At 52.3% G+C, this 16,502-nt stretch overlaps 1 protein-coding gene across 3 annotated transcripts; it reads left to right on the top strand.

Annotated features, from left to right (window-relative positions):
- Positions 1-4,910: 4,910 nt before the first annotated feature.
- Positions 4,911-11,419, top strand: IHH (Indian hedgehog signaling molecule). 3 transcript variants are annotated; one of them, XM_010948791.3, is made up of 3 exons: positions 4,911-5,582; positions 8,022-8,283; positions 9,983-11,419. In XM_010948791.3, the coding sequence occupies exons 1-3, from the start codon at positions 5,271-5,273 to the stop codon at positions 10,639-10,641; spliced, it is 1,233 nt and encodes a 410-aa protein (XP_010947093.2). In that variant the 5' UTR covers positions 4,911-5,270; the 3' UTR covers positions 10,642-11,419. The 3 variants fall into 3 exon arrangements, with proteins under 3 accessions (XP_010947093.2, XP_074220441.1, XP_074220440.1); XM_074364340.1 differs by lacking the exon at positions 4,911-5,582 and adding an exon at positions 5,872-6,921; XM_074364339.1 differs by lacking the exon at positions 4,911-5,582 and adding an exon at positions 6,939-7,811.
- Positions 11,420-16,502: the final 5,083 nt, after the last annotated feature.

Raw genomic sequence — 16,502 nt, 5'->3', positions numbered from 1 at the left:
ATTTCCCCCTTGCTGCTTCTTTGATCACACTGGTCTTGCTATTTCTCTAATATGCAAGCATGTTAGGGCTTTTTCTCTATGCATTTCTCTCTGCCTAGAACTCTCTTCCCTTAGGTATCTGCTTGGTTGAAGCCCTTGCCTCTTTAAGGTCTTGGCTTAAGTCACACCTTCTCAATGAGGCCTCCACTGGCCACCTTACTTAACAGAGTGACCTGCCTCCTGACCTTGCACCGCTCCCCACAAGCTGGCTTTGCTCTCAATCCTTTTACCCTGTTTTATGTTTTGTGTTCATAGTTCTTATTCCCTTCTGACATATCATATATTTTGCTTATTTGTATATTTATTTTTGTCTCCCCAGTGCTTCCCCACTAGAATACAGCTCCTTAAAGGCAGGAACCTTTGTGGTTTTTTGTTTTTAGTATTTTCTCATGTCTCAAGCACCTCACACAGTGTCTGGTACCTAGTTGATGCTCAAAAATACTTGTTGAGTAAATAAATGAAGAAAGATTATCACCACACACACACACACCCCTCCACACCAGCAGTATCTTGAAGTGGTTTTAGAAATTTGTGGATATAAATGAATGTAATGCTTTTTGTTTGGGGCAACTAGTCATAAGGTGAGAGTGGGGTTAAAGACCTTTTGTTTGTTTGTTTGTTAGCTACAATCATAACAGAATGAATTTGTAATTTTGCAGCAACTAGGAGTATAAGTTATTAAAAAGCAAGTGACTGTCTACCTTCTTGACTCTCTTTGGCTATAGATCCCTGGCATCCTTCGGGTGTTATCTTGATCAAGAGAGACAGGTGAGAGAGAGTGAGTTGGCTAGTACAGATCCAGTTACGGAAAGCCGACAGGCATGTCAAAGCATCACTTGAGTATTAAAAGAGTAGAACCCCTTCCCCTCAGAACATTCACTGAACAAGTATCTTCTAAGATTCTCATTAAGCAACTAATTTCTTCCCAAATAGAGACACGGGGGTGGAAATAAAGCCCATTAGTTAGTCAACATGTTATCCATATACAGAAATATATTTGTATGTGTGTCTTTCGGTCTGCAAGTGTCTTTCTGTCTACAAGAGTTTCCCACAGTCTTTAGTCTCTGACTTGATGGGAAGATACTCTGTTACCAATTCTGCTACTTTTCCTACCTTTTCAAAGTCATCAAAGCAAGGTCTTTAATGCTTGAATCTCTCTGAAGTGCCTTGTAATGAGCTTATTGTTAGGGCAAAGGTAACTTGACATTCCCATTTCTAATCAATAGCCAGCTTTCAAAGCATTGTTAGTTTTGAGTGGCTCTAATTGGATCTCCAAATGTGTTCTGCACTGATCAGAGGCTGGAAGGACAGGCATGCTTCCTTCACTTTTATATATGGGTGAAATCTGGTGGAGTTGCTAACCTCTTCAAAAAATCAACAGTAGAAATATATAGAAGATCTTTTGGTAGCTCACAGCGAAAAAAAAAGTGACAATGAATATATATATTTTCATGTATAACTGAAAAATTGTGCTCTACACTGGAATTTGACACAACATTGTAAAATGACTATTACTCAATAAATAAATGTTAAAAAAAAATCAACAGTAGAAGTCAGAGTGATCCCAGCCAGTTGGGGAAATGGTCAGAGTATGAAGCTTAAGAGCCGAAGATGAAGATAACAAGAGTCTCTTAGATTTAGAAAGAAAATGAGTGACTTGAACAGAGGTCAACAACCCAGCATGTTTGCCCACCAATCACTCACCAAGAAACTGGATTATTATGGAGTCAACAGGCCTGGATTCCAGCTTCAGCTTTCTCACTTACAAGCTCTGGACTTCAGTTCCTCATTTATAAAATGAAGATGGTTGTGTGAACTTCAGAAGGATTTTGTGAAGGCTACATCTATTCTCCAGTATTACTACTGGCAAAAGCCTGGCAGTGACCAAAAAAAAGAGCCAAACTTTGTTTGATAGGTCTAATGGAATGGCTCAATTCAGAAGCTACCCAACATCAACTGCACAGTTAAGAACATAAGATAGCCAAGAAATGACCAAGGTCCTTAGGCCCCAATTTGGATTAAAAGTACTCCAAGGTCACTGCGATAGAAATTATGACACTTCCAATCTCTGCCATTCTCTCCTCCTTCCTCCGCTGAAGGAGATTGGACTGAAGCTGACCTAAATTTGAGATTCAGATCTTGAATGGCTATTGTATCTTGAGAAAGGATTACAGATTTGGAGCAAAAAAGCTCTGGGTTCGAGTCTTGACTGTGGGACCATAGGCAAGGTACTTTACCTTTAGAGCTTTAGAGCTGTAGATTGGTAAAATGAGAATAATAATTACTGTGCACAGAGGGTTACTGTGAAGATTCTAGTAAGTGCTTAAAGTACCCGGTCATTGAGAAAAGACTAGATAAATTTATTAGCCCACCCAATCTGCTTCTCCCAGGACACACCCTGATCACTGCTCCTAAGTTAGCCAGGTAGAGGAGGATCTAGACTTAGTGGACACAATCTAAACCAATGTTCCCCTGCTATAGAAGCACTCTGATGCTAAACTGTATCAGCACTGCATAAGTAATTCTTGTTTGATGCTGATCAGATCTTTACCAGAGATTTGTATTCTATAGGATCACAGTATAAGAGGAGAAATGAGAGGAAGAATGGCAAAGTTAATAAATGGTTCTAAGTTAGAACCTCTGGGAGAAGCTTAAAGACATTGTCTTTCACTTAGAGAACTAAGAAGACTGGAAATGAAGTTAACAGCTCTTCAAGACCATGCATATGAGATTATAAGCAGGACAATGGTCCTCGTCTGTAAGGCCAGAAGAACAGGAAAGGAGCTGATTTGTAAAGAGAGAGAGGGCAAAAGAAAGATTGAATTGAAGGCAAAACTTCTCTAAAACAGTATTATAAAACACTGAGATAGGTGATGATGGAAGCCTATGGGATTTTATTTTTTGGTCCTCTGAAAAACAGAGAGTCCCTATTTGTTTGGGTTGGGAGAGGTACTGACCCGCTGAGTAGTGTGCCCAGGAAATCTAAGCAGGAGAGAGGGAAGGGGTGGGGAATATTGCAGGGATCATTCTTGAGCCCCAGAAAACATGTGTAAAAGCACTTCAAAATCTTTCAAGAAAAAGAAGTAATGCTGGAGTAATCTGTGACTGGGAGACACAGAATCCGAATGCAAATATAAGATCGAACATGGGGTGTGGGGAGGAAGAACAGGCAAAGGGGAGTAAATGAAAAGACCCATTTCCAAGTGACAGTTACCCTTCCACCCTGGTGGAGCCATCCTAAATTCCCTTCTACGGGCCTCAGTTTCCTTTTCTGTAATATGATGTGCTTGGATTAAGCACTCTTTTTTGAGTCCCTTCCAATTCTAAATTTGTGTTCACAAAATTGATTCAGAGAAAATGATGTGAGTATATCTGTGAAAAGCTTCCAACATCCAAAACCCAGGTTGTACTGAATGGGTGCATGATGTACAGAAAGAGATCCTGTATTGGTGAGGGCTCTGGGGCTTTGGGGTCAGAGGGAGGTGGGGGGTTGAATCCCTCAGCCAGGAGCAAGTTGCTTTTCTTCTCTAACTTCAAAATCTTCATTTGTAAAATGGGGATAATAATAGCTCATTTGTAGTTGCAAATTTAAATTAGATAATGCAAGTAGAATGCTTAGTATAATAATAGCTAGTAACTTCCATATATCAGGCACATAAGCATCAAAAAAAGAACTGTACCTATTAATATTCTTGAAATGAGAATTTTTAAACTTTTTTATTTTTCACCCTTTTATTTCTGTCTCTGTTGAAGTTGTGGAAAATGTTGCAACCAAATCACATAGTTTGTTGTGGTGGTGGTGTTTGTTTTTAATACACTTGCCTTTTCTAGTTTTAACGGAATGAATCCAAATTCATTCAGCTTTCCTGAATGTCTTATTAAAATACACACACAACCCATGTTTACTTCTCTAGCTGCCTCCATGTGTTCGGCTGTCCTTCTTCATTTGTAGAGCTCAAAGAGTAATTATTTAGTAGCTTCTGTATGCCGGTGGCTCTCAATCGTTTTTTGCATCTTAGCAAGCCCCTGCCCCTGCTATCTGTGCTGCCCTACTTTAACGTGGTCAGTGGGGGTTCCTCCCGTATTCTGTTGATGTCACCATTATCCGCTCTTCTCTACACCTTGGCCTATTCCTTTGCAACTTCCTCTTGCTCCTTTTAACAGTGTTTCCAACTCGAAAGCCCCTATAAACTCTTCTGGAGGTTGGATGCCCTACTGCCAGCTTCACACCGGGCGGCCGTGGGATGTGCACCGGGTTGATACAGAATTCAGCTCCACCAAGCTGAGAGGGCGTCTCCTGGGCTAGGGTGGGGAACCAGGTTATGAGCGGCCTCCTGCCTTTTGGGTTTACTTCCCCGCAGGGGACACCGTAGGCGGCTATGCGGTCCGGCCACTGCCCCCCGCCCCTCGCGTCCGGCCGCGCCGTGGGTTGCGGTCTCTGTGGGGGTGGCAGCTCCTGTACGGGAGGTTAGCGCCTGGCGGGGCACCCCGGAGCCGCGGGGAGCCCAGAGGCTTGGCCAAGGCGGGGTGGGGCGCGTCCGGGCGGGGAGGGCAAACTCAGGCAGTGCAGGGGGCGCCGAGGGCAGCGGGCGGGCGTACGCGCGGCAGAGGAACGAGCGGGACGAGGGCTGGCTAGTGCCGGGGCCGCCCGCCCGAGGGGGAGGAGGCTGTGCTGCCCTTGCCGCAGGTTTGCTGTCGAGCGCACAGGAGGCAGGGACATGGGTAGGGTGCGGTCTGCGCGGGGCCCGAGCCCGGATCTCTTCCATTTCCCCTCTCACTCGGCCCCGGGCTGCGCCGCAGACGGCAGTAGCTCCCGCTCCGCCCCAGCCGCCTGACCGCCGGGCCGGGGTGCTAACCGCGGGGCCCGCCAGCCCGCCGGCCCGGCCAGCCCAGCCCAGCCCGGCGGCCCGCAGCCCCGCCGCCCGCCGCCCCCCGCCGCCGCCGCGTTGCCAAAACAAACGGGCCGGCCTATTTATTGGCGGCCGGCGAGCCGGGCAGCTCAGAGTCGAGGCGCCGAGGGGGACAGCGCGCAGCCACTAGCCAGGGCCTCGGGCCCCCGCCCCGCACCTGAGTCCCGCCGTCCCTGCGCCGCGCCGCGTAGCCCATGGCGCCCCCACCTGGAGCCCCCCGGAGCCACCCGGACGCCTGAGCCCCTGCAGCGCTCCGGTCGGCTCACCCACCCATCAGCCCACCAGGCGCCCTCGCCCGCCTCTCTCCCGGGCTACCCGGCCATGTCTCCCGCCCGGCTCCAGCCCCGGCTGCGGTTCTGCCTGCTCCTGCTGCTGCTGCTGGTGCCGGCGGCGCGGGGCTGCGGGCCGGGCCGGGTGGTGGGCAGCCGCCGGCGGCCGCCGCGCAAGCTCGTGCCGCTTGCGTATAAGCAGTTCAGCCCCAACGTGCCCGAGAAGACCCTGGGCGCCAGCGGGCGCTATGAAGGCAAGATCGCGCGCAGCTCGGAGCGCTTCAAGGAGCTGACCCCCAACTACAATCCCGACATCATCTTCAAGGACGAGGAGAACACCGGCGCCGACCGCCTCATGACCCAGGTGAGCGCGACCCGTCCTCTCAGGGCGCCGCTGCCGAAGCACCGCCACCTGCCTGGCCCTACCCGCCCCCTGGCACCTTTCCTTGACTGGCTGGCACGCCCCCTGGCACCTGCCCCTTTCACCAAGCCTGGCTGCCTCCTGCCCAAGATGGGCCGGCCGGGGTCCCGGCGGAGTGTTGGCATCCCCAAGCCTGCCGGAGGCTGTGAGAAGAGCTCCCCACTGCCAAGCGCCACAGCCTAGCCGGTTGACGGTGGCCCTCTGCCCCGAAGTGCTAGCTGCTCAGGTCAGACGCGGCACCCGGAGGTACCTCTACCCGACTGCCTCCTGCGCCTCCGGGACGCACCAGTTCCTCCCAGCCTAACCTTCCGTACAGCTGCGCCCCTTTCATTTTGAGGTCATTCGGCACCCCTGATGCGAAGACGCTCCGGGCACTGAGGGCCCCACTGTCCTATCCTCCCCGCGTGCTCTCGGTTCGCTGAGCTGCCTTCTCCTGGAGTAGCGTCCCGGCGGGGTCTGGGTTTAAGGAACAGCGGGAAATAGTAGAGCCAGGACGCGGAGATGGAAAAGGGAACTTGCCGGACGAGCCCACGTGTCTGTTCCAAGAGCTGAGCGGCGCAGCTGCAGTTGAAGGATGGCGTGCCGGGCCACCGGGCTCTGGGACTGGACTTGGGGGATCCCTAGGTTTGGTGGCGGGAATGGATTGAAAGAGAGGGGCTGGCATACCTGGCAGCCCCAAAGCAGAGCTAACGTTAGTCTCTACGTGCTCAGAACAGAACCTGAGCTCAGCCCAAGCTCTGGGAGGTATTGGGGGTGGGAGCACAAACTTTCTTCCCTGCAGCCGGGATCGCAAGGGAAGAGACCTACGTCCCCTTCTTTAGTAGTCTCCCCGGGGCTTCCACCGCAGGCAAACAGCCTACTTTTCTAGGTGCTTTAGGAAGGGCAGCTAGACCACAGCCCTCAGCATGCACCCTGGCGCCGGGGCTGACCGACCAGTGTCGGGGCGAAGGTTGGCTGGTGGCCGGGCGGGCCAGGCGCCGAGGAATGCAGATAAGGATCCGGGCCACGGGCTGGGCAATCATTGACAGCGCGCGCCCGGGCTCTGGACCCGAAGAGGGGGGTGGGTGGGGGAGAGGGGCGGGGAGCAGGGGCCGCGGGGTGGACATAGGTGGGTGGCTGGAAGCCTGGCGGCAAGAAGCACGCAGAGTTCCTCCCCGGGCAGTGAGCGCCCCCAGCTAGATTGCAGCCTGGGAGGACCGACTGGGCCTTGAGTTATAGCTGCTGTGGGCTCCTGGGAGACGGAGTCCAAGGGTCTGTGGGGCCCAGACTCTGAGGGATGAAGGTAGGTTGAGACATGGGCTGCCCACACTCTGCAGCACCTGGCACCTCAGAGTCAAGAACTGTGGAGGGGCCCCTTTTCCCCTACATCCCTCCCCCCAGTCAACTGCGGGGTCCCTTGGGCTCCAGGCATGCAGGGAGCCAGCACAGGCGATGATCTTTGTCGTCCTTCTCGCTGGGCGCAGCTCGACTCCCACTCCATGGGAGGTGGAGCGTGAAGTCGGCTCCCTGAGGTCAGACGACGCTCAGTTTCTCCCATCCCTTCCCAGAAATGGGCGGCTCAGAGGTGCGAGGGCTCTGAGCTCAGGGAGGGCCCAGGTTTATCAACGTTACTTGGGTTTATCAACCCCCAGTGCACTCCTTGCAGCTGCGAGTAGCTCTTAGTCGTCCTCCTCCTGGCCAGGCCAGGAGCTAACCTTTACACCAGCTTCTGGTTCCCAGGCTGCTGCCTTCCCCGCGCGGGTGCCGGCCAGTTTTGGATCATGAGGGTCCCAACAGGAATGCTCTGTGGCGCCGAAGGATCCAGGCAGGCTTGGGATTCCCCTCCAACACACCCCCAGGCTGCTGAGGCGCTCCGCACCTGCCGCGCCCGGGCGCTTCGTGAGACAGCCCTGGGGCTACGGTGACACCTACTGGGCACCTCGAGCTTTGCACGCCTAGCAGGTCGGCCGCAGGCAGTCAGTTCCCCTACCAACTACCCTTACCCTCCAGGCTGCAGACAGTCCCTGGTCCCTGGTGCCACAGTGAGGCAGAGGGACCTGGCGCTCAAAAGGTGGAGCCCTGTCTGTGGAGGGATCAGTAACCTGAGAGAAGAGAGGGCACTTAGAGAAAAGCAGCCCAAGGATGAACGGATCGACGCGCCCTCCAGATTTGTGGCGCCACCGCGCGGTCCAGGTGTCTGGGGCAGTCGATGCTGGGATGGAAGCAGGCTAGCAAGCACGCGGAAGCACGTTAGGGTTCTCTGTTTCTAAGAGAGAGGGATAGAGCACCCTCCCCGGTTTCCCAACTCCAGAGAGTGCGGTGGGAGAGTGAGGGGCGAGGCTGCGCGGACTCATGCACGCAGGCCAGCTCCTCCCCGTAACTCCTCTCGCTTTCCTCTTGCAGCGCTGCAAGGACCGTCTGAACTCGTTGGCCATCTCGGTAATGAACCAGTGGCCCGGGGTGAAGCTGCGGGTGACCGAAGGCTGGGACGAGGACGGTCACCACTCGGAAGAGTCTCTGCATTATGAAGGCCGCGCGGTGGACATCACCACGTCTGACAGGGACCGCAATAAGTATGGATTGTTGGCGCGCTTGGCAGTGGAGGCCGGCTTCGACTGGGTGTATTACGAGTCCAAGGCACACGTGCATTGCTCCGTCAAGTCCGGTGAGCCGCTGCCGGGGGGCTGGGCCCGGGGCCGTAGGGCGTGGGCAGGCGGTGCAGGGCCCACTGGGGCCAAGAAGGTGAAGAGGCCCGCCCGGGGATGGAGGCGGGGACCCCGGGGAAGAGGACGTCGGCGGCGCTCCCCGCTGCTGCTTCTGACCACCTGCTCGACCCGTGCCTGATAGTGTCATGGCAGGAGCCTAGGGAGACAGGGCCCTGTCCCAGTGATGCTGGGTGCTGACCTGGCGGTCCACAGTCCAGAGCTGGCCGCAAGAGATGCAAGACAGAGCAAGCTGGACAGATGGAGGAAGCCAGGCTGGCAGAGACAGCCTCCCCACTCAGTGTGGTGCAGAATGGAGGCAGGTGGTGGGACCAGGGGCCAGGGTGTGCCCAGATACCAGCATGCCTGACCAGGAGCCAGGAGCCCAGAGGTTCAGAACCCATAGCCTGGCTGGAAGTCAGGCCCTTAAGGCACTATGTGCGCTCCTCTCAGGGGGCACAGGCGTCCCCAACCTCTCCCCCAGGGCCCTGAAGCTGGACATTTGGGGGCAAAGCCAGTCATGAGGGCAAGAATAAACAGAGTGGACTTAATAAAGTGGATTTTCCCAGATTGGCCGCCTTGTTGATTAGAATTGGCAGGCACTGGGGCCTTGCCCCCTCCCTCAGATCTTGTCAGCATCCCTGTCACCTGCACTGAACCCAGTCATGATGCTTCATATGGTTTCTGTGTGAATGCCAGCAGGGGTCCCCTGGCTGCAGGCTCAGCTCTCCACACTGGCACCATGCAGTGGTCACACTCACAGACCCAGCATACTGAGACCAGGCCCACCTTTTCCTAGTCCTGATCCCACCTGGGCTCACAGTGGTGACCCCACCCTGACCCTTCCCTTCAGTACTTCCCTGCCAACTGTATCTACTTCAAGTCACATTGACCCTTCACCTGCAAACATCATCCCAGTGCCAGCTCCCAGAGTGGCCACTGTCCTTGAACATTCTTGATCCCCAAACACTGTTCTCAATCCTGCTCACTGATGCCATTGTGTCCTGTCCCTGCACAAGGACCCAGCTCATGAGTTGAAGTTGATGATTTCACCCTTGCCACTGAACCATGCCCTGGCCTGACACTTCACTCCGAGTTTCCCCAGGAGTCTGTATTCTCACCACTGGCTGGTCCTCCTTTCACTTCTGTAGACTCCAGGGGCCGGTTTTAGGGTGAACTTGGGGTGCCAGTCTGGGAGGGCAATTTTTGGGAGCATTTGAGCAAGCGGGTGAGAAATAATGGGACATTCAGACCCCAAAGGAGCTAAGCGATTTGCTGTCTCCACGAGGCTACAGCTTTTGGGTGTCAAGTCACAGCTGACTACTGCCTGGCTCTCTGAGTGCTTCACAGGATTGAGAGCAGATGGGGGGTGCTTCACCTGGGCTTCAAGAGGGCCCTTTCCCTCACACTCACTGGGTCTTGGAGCCCCCAAATGCTCCTCTGTATTGGCAAAGCATGAGACTGGGGAGGAGAACAGACGATCACACTGTGGGCTGAGGGTTGGTTCAAAGCTGTATGGAAAGTGGGGGGCAGGGGCCAGGATATTGTGCTGGGCGGGGGCAGCCTGGGAGCAGGAGGCACTCTGGCTGGGCTGGGGAGGGATGCTGTGACTAGGAATCTGAGCTCATAGCAGTAATGCCTTCATATCCCTTCTTCCCACAGAGCACTCAGCTGCGGCTAAGACAGGTGGCTGCTTCCCTGCTGGAGCCCAGGTGCGCCTGGAGAGTGGGGCACGTGTGGCCTTGTCAGCCGTGAGGCCAGGAGACCGAGTGCTGGCCATGGGGGAGGATGGGAACCCCACCTTCAGTGATGTGCTCATTTTCCTCGATCGAGAGCCAGACAGTCTGAGGGCCTTCCAGGTCATTGAGACTCAGGACCCCCCACGCCGCTTGGCCCTCACACCTGCCCACCTGCTCTTCACGGCCAACAATCACACACAACCAGCAGCCCACTTCCAGGCCACATTTGCTAGCCAGGTGCAGCCTGGTCAGTATGTGCTGGTGGCTGGGGTGCCCGGCCTGCAGCCTGCCCGAGTGGCAGCTGTCTCCACACATGTGGCCCTTGGGGCCTACGCCCCATTAACGAGGCATGGGACACTGGTGGTGGAGGATGTGGTGGCCTCCTGCTTCGCGGCCGTGGCTGACCACCACCTGGCTCAGTTGGCCTTCTGGCCACTACGACTGTTTCACAGCTTGATGTGGGGCAGCTGGACCCCAGGGGAGGGTGTGCACTGGTACCCCCAGCTGCTCTACCGCCTGGGACGTCTCTTGCTGGAAGAGGGCAGCTTCCACTCACTGGGCATGGCCGGGGCAGGGAGCTGAAAGGATCCCTCCACTGCCCTCCCAGAACTGCCCAAATGGATCCAAAGGTCTCCCCACCAGGAGGGCCCTGGCCCTGGAAGGGACCTGGGTGGCGACACTGGTTCCTACCATCTCCTCTACCACAGAGATACATCATTGAGACTTGACTGGGCCATGCCAGCGTCCCCCACCCCCATCTTGGTGTAGTAACAGAGCTGTAGGCTGAGCAGCCAATGGGCTGTGGTCTCTTCTTCTACCCTAGAGACCAGTGGGTCCCAACCCAGTCAGCTCTCACTACGATTTTTCATACTTGCCTCCCCCAATGGGGAGGGCTCATTCCATCCATCTTAGGCCCCTCTTAGGTGGGCTTGCACCTCAGTTGATGCTGCTAGATTCCCTGGGAGCCAGCAGGGAGCTGGCTGGACTCAATGCTGCCCGGAACTGAGAAGGCTGTAGGGTGGGGCAGCCAGCCTGGCCATCCTGAGGCATGATCTTCCTTTCTGGCCACACTCCTCAAGACACATCCACAGACTGTCGCAGTCAGTGTACAGAATTCTGTGTTCCAGCCAATGTGATCATGGTGCCCAGGACCGGGGGAGTGGGCTAGATGTCCTGCCCACCCTTGCCCACCCCCGCCCAGGCCATATGCTCCCTCTTCTGCTGAACCATGACCCCCACCCCTCCTCCGGTCAGTCTCCCCCACCTTATTTATTGGCGCCGAGGGGAAATCCATGGGAAAACTTGGGGGATGTTTTGCTCTTTTCTTCCTTTTGTAATAAAAGTTATTTAAGTTGTTAGAGCCATAGAGTCCAGGATGCTGCATAGGGCCAATCCACAGATAGTTTGGAGCCATGAGTGGGTCTGTCCAGGGGTGTGCTTAACCTTCCTCCAAGGACAAAACCCCCAAAGCTCCCACCCTCTCTGCAGGCCCTTTCTTACCCAGTAGGTCTATAAAGTCTCAACAGAGAACTGTGCCCTGTGCCAGGTAAGGCCGTGTATGCTCACCTGAAAGTTTGCCCTAAACACGGTTAGACCACAGAGAGAACTGACGTAATCAGTCCACGGTCACTTCATTCACCTAGAACCATCTCCTTGTACCCTAGTTAAGGTGCTTTTCCTGCTTATTCCAGTCCTTCTCAGGGCCTGGGTTTCTGATTTTTCACTGTGGATAATGAACTGTGGTCTGAAGAGATTCTGTAGAATTCACAGCTGCATTATGGCCCATCCTGACTTCTTAGATAATCTAGCAGTTCTCAAACCTCAGAATCACCTGGGCAGCTTGTTTAAAAATGATTCCTGGTCCCACTTCCAGGATTCTGCTTTAATAGATTCAGATCGAGGCCCAGGACCTTATTTTTACAAATACCCCAAACACGGCAGATGGCCCATGGACCACATTTTAAGAAACATTGCGTAGTCTAAAGGACACCAGTTTATTGCCAAGACAGGATGGATTCCCCTCCCCCTTCTTCATTTTCTCTTGGTTTCTGCAACCCAAGGCAGGTTTTTCTGTACTCATTATAGATCAGCTGAGCTTCCCAGGTCCATTGATACAATTGTTAAATTTTTAGGAATATCGTAAGCCAGTTGAAATAGGCCATGGTGGGAGTATTTACACCATAGGAATTGGCATAGACTACAAATTAGGGCTTCCCTGACCACGGAGAGCCATTTGCTATGGCACATTCCTCCCCATGTTCAATCCTATTGCAGAGATTTCTGTGTTGGAAGTGAGGGGGTGACTGTTCAGGCCCTTGCCTTACCCATTCCCCCCTCCATGGAGGAAAACTCCAGAGAAAAAACTTCATTGCTTGGAGACTGTGTCATCTGGGAAGAATAGCACCCCCCCCCTCCTCCAGAGGCTATGATGACAACTGCTATCATTTAATGAAGACTAACCTTTGCCAGGCATTGTTCTAAGTGCTTTACATGTAGCCCCCACTTAATTTTCATAACAACCCTATGTGGTATATACTGTAATATTACCATTTTCCTGATGAGAACACAGAAGCACAGGGAGGTTAAGTAACTTGCAAGATTCTACAGCAAGCGACAGAAACAGGATTTGAACCCTTGCATCTGGCTCTGGTCCACTGTTCTTACCACAAGGCTTTTCCCTTGGTGAACTTGGGTCCTTTACAGAAGGTACTCTCATCATTTCAAGACAAGAAATCTGCTTTGTCTGACCATCTAGAGTGGGCTCATCACTTTGTGGCAGACTCTCATGGACCAGGCTCGCAGGGACCAGAACATCTATGAACTCATTTGTAGTGAGAAAGTGAGGCTTTCCCCTAAAGGGGTCAATTTGCCTCTCCTACAGGGTCTGGGCACACTTTGTCCTGCAGACACAGAGCCATTTGGTGTCCCTAGACCTTTCTGTTCTATATGAGCCTCCTCAGGAAACACATTTATTCTTCAGACAGAGATGGCTGCCAAAGAGTCAGAATTCAGACTCTCAAAAGACCAACCTCAAAGGTGGCGGGGAGTAGCACAGGAAGACGGACGTCCACACTATATGCTGAGTGTTGTGGCTGACATCTCACAGGGGCAGTGGGAGTAATGCTGGGAACTAGGAAGGCTTCCAGAGGCAAGGATGCTGCAGGTCAGGCAAGGAGGAGTTTGCACAGCAGGTAAGTAAAGGAAGGGATCCAGGCTGAGGATACAGTAAATGCAAAGACTCGAAAGAACCAGCATCAGGTCAACGTCTCAAAGCTATCTGGAGCAGGTGGGCTTGGCAAAACTGATGTAGAGAGGTGGCAGGGATCAGATGACACAGAGGTTTGTGTTCCCTGCATTTGAGCTTTATCCTCAGGGCTTGGGGGTAGATGGAAGGAAGCGGGGAGTGATGAACAGCGGTGGAGATGGAATGTGTAATGACCAGGGACTTCCTGGAAGTAGTTTGGGCCTAGACATATGTGACTTGGGCCAGAGTAGGTGGATGGGTCATTGGGAGCAGAGGCATGGAGGAGAAGTGCAGGGTACTTTCAAGTACTGGGAGCCAGTGCGACTGGGGTAAACGGTACCAGGAGAGAAAATGGAAGTTGGAGAGGGGAAACGCTGTGCCCCATAAAGTGGGTGGAGGTGAGGGCCTGGTGGGAAGTACTGGAAACACCCCAGAGAAGGAACAGAGGCCCTCAGTGGGGAGCACAGGCCCTGCTCCCCACCTCAGATGGTGCCCCTGCCGCAGGAAAACCTCTGGCAGGGGTTGGCGGCGGCAGCTCTCCCAACTCATGCCCTCTGCCCCCGGGTGGAGCGTGCCTCCTGGGGCTCGGGCCCACATCCCACACCCTAGACTAGTTCTCAAAGCCTCTTTGTTACACTGGGCCTAGCTGTGGCCAGCCTGGATCTGATAAGGCCAGGTAGGGCAGATAGCAGCCCCACCCTGCTAGCCTGCACTGCCTTAAGCCACACCTAAGCTGCCTCGCACGCACATATCTTCTGCCCCAGGTGGACGTAGACATAGGGGGCTTCCCACCCTGGTTAGTGTTGGGGAGCCTCAACCTCTGGCTGGCCCTCCCTGCAGTCCATTTAAGACCCCTCTAATGTACATGCAGAAGCAAGATAAAGGAATTATCCCGCATTCCAGAGGTAAATAAACTGTCTTCAAGAGGGAAAAATGATCTGTCCACAGTTATTTCTTCCACAACCAGGAGCATCAGTTGCTAAGTCTGCTATTTACATTATCTCCTTAAATCCTAATGTCCTGTGAAGTGAAGTTATACCCAATTCCTACCTTGCAGAAAAGAAACTGAGGCCCAGAGAGGTGAAGTCACTCTCCCAAGGTCACACAGTAGCTGAGTCCAGACCAGAACTCAGGTCCCCTGCAGCAGCAAACTGAAGGAGGTGGGAACTGATGAGTTACCATCCCGGAGGAATGAGAGGAAAGCACTCTCAGCCTCAACCGAAAAGATCTGATGGGGCTGGGGGTGGCCAAGAATCTTTCAGGAACCTGGTCCCAGAAAAAAAATGTTCTACATGCTGTGAAATGATCTCATTTTGCTGGGAGTGGCAATGGTTAATATATGTCCACAAATTATTCGCCCACTCCTCTCCCCTTGAATCTGGCCTAAGGCTAGGTCAGAAAAGGTCACGTCGCTTCTGCCTGCTTCTACCCTGAGATTGCCAAGCTGGAAAGGCTATGGATGGGTGTTCCCAGCCGTAGCCTAGCTGAGCTCCCCACTGACAGCCAGCATCAAGGGTCAGCCATGTGAGTGTGCCATCTTGGATGTGCAGTCCAGTGGAGCCTCCAGAAAGATGCAGCCCTAGCCAACATCTGAATGCAACTGCATGAGAGAGTCCAAGCGAGAACTGCCTTGCCAAGCCCTTCCTGAATTCCTGATCCACAAAATCATAAGCAAAATAAAATGGTTGCTTGGAACCTTGATATAATTTCTTACACAGCAATAGTAACCACAACAAAGGGCAAAGAGGGGATGGGAACTGATGAAACCATCTCCTGAGGCTTTCCAGAAGACTTTAATACACTTTTAAACAAAAGCTTTCTAAAAATGGAGCATGCATGAGGTTGTGCCTTTTCATCTTCTAATGGGGTAGTGAGAACACACACTGACTTGGAATAAACTTGAGGGAGATAGAGGAGACAAAGCGGAGGGTTGGATAAGCACATGTCTCCACACTCAATTGACTGAAAGGATGTTATATATCTGCTCTGGTAGTGGGATCTCTGGTGATAGCAAACTCTTGGAGGAGTGACAAGCCTTCTGGAAAGAAGGAAGCTCAAGGATCTGGGTAGTGGGTAGCAAGGAGTTATACACGGTCAAGAAGGAAGGCTGTTAGAGATTTTAAAAACCCAAATGTTAGATGTTGAAAAAAGTGCTCAGAGTTTGTGGCCAGACCTGAGAAAGGGCAGGACATTCCCGTGGACAATTGCTGGCCACATTTTCTCAGAGTGCCCATACAAGCAGAAGCTTGCAGGGCCTTGGCAAGAAGGTCCATGAAAATAAACTAGAAGTACTCTTTTACCCTCATAAACTCCAGGTGTGTCTGCATCTGGCTTATGCACACATGTATGAATGCCTAACTTAAGAAAACTTAGCAGGAGGTGACCAGGCAGGTCATAAGGAATGTGTACAGCTCAGGGGATTGGTTGAGAGTATATGGGCGGATAGGTTATGACAGGTTTCTTGGTTTTCAACTTACTGCTAGAGAAGCAAAAGATGGGAACCATCAAAATCTAATAAAGAGGGGGAAATAGCAAGTTTACAGTGGAGAATCCTGGCAGGCACCACTTTAGCCACATGATCAAAATTAACATCACCAGTAGTACATATTTGCATGATACCATGCATTGAGAAGGGCCTATCACCTCTGTGTAATGCCTCCCAATAATGCACACCTTGTTCTAATCATGACAAACAAACCCAGAATTGAGGTGTATTCTACAAATAATTGACAGTACTCTTCAAAAGAGTCAAGGTCAGGAAAGACTCAGGAAATGCCCCAGGTGGGATCCAGGATTGGATACTAAAACAGGAAAAGGACATTAGTGGACAAACGTGAAATCTAAATAAATTCTATACTTTTCTTAATAGTATTTTTCATACCGACATTAATTTCTTTCTGATAGATGTCCTATGGTTATGTAAGATGTTAACCTAAGGGGAAACTGGGTGAAGAGTTTATGAGAACCATCTGTACTATTTTTGTGTACAACTAAAATTAACCCAAAATTTTAAAAAAGAAAAAAAAACTAATAAAAACAGAATCTAATCGGCCAAAGCTGGGCTTCCATACCATCCTTGAAGTCCAAGCCAACTTCCACAACCAAAGGAGGCTGTCTGCACTGAGCTGGTGGTCATGTTATAACACCTTTACTTAAGAGAGGGCCCTGCTCAAAAATTGATTTGAAAGGGTATGAAGAA

Source organism: Camelus bactrianus, chromosome 5 (assembly GCF_048773025.1).
Source record: "Camelus bactrianus isolate YW-2024 breed Bactrian camel chromosome 5, ASM4877302v1, whole genome shotgun sequence".
In the NCBI taxonomy this organism is placed as follows: domain Eukaryota; kingdom Metazoa; phylum Chordata; class Mammalia; order Artiodactyla; family Camelidae; genus Camelus; species Camelus bactrianus.
The sequence above is the reverse complement of the archived record's forward strand: the minus strand, read 5'-3'. Positions and strand labels throughout refer to the sequence as shown.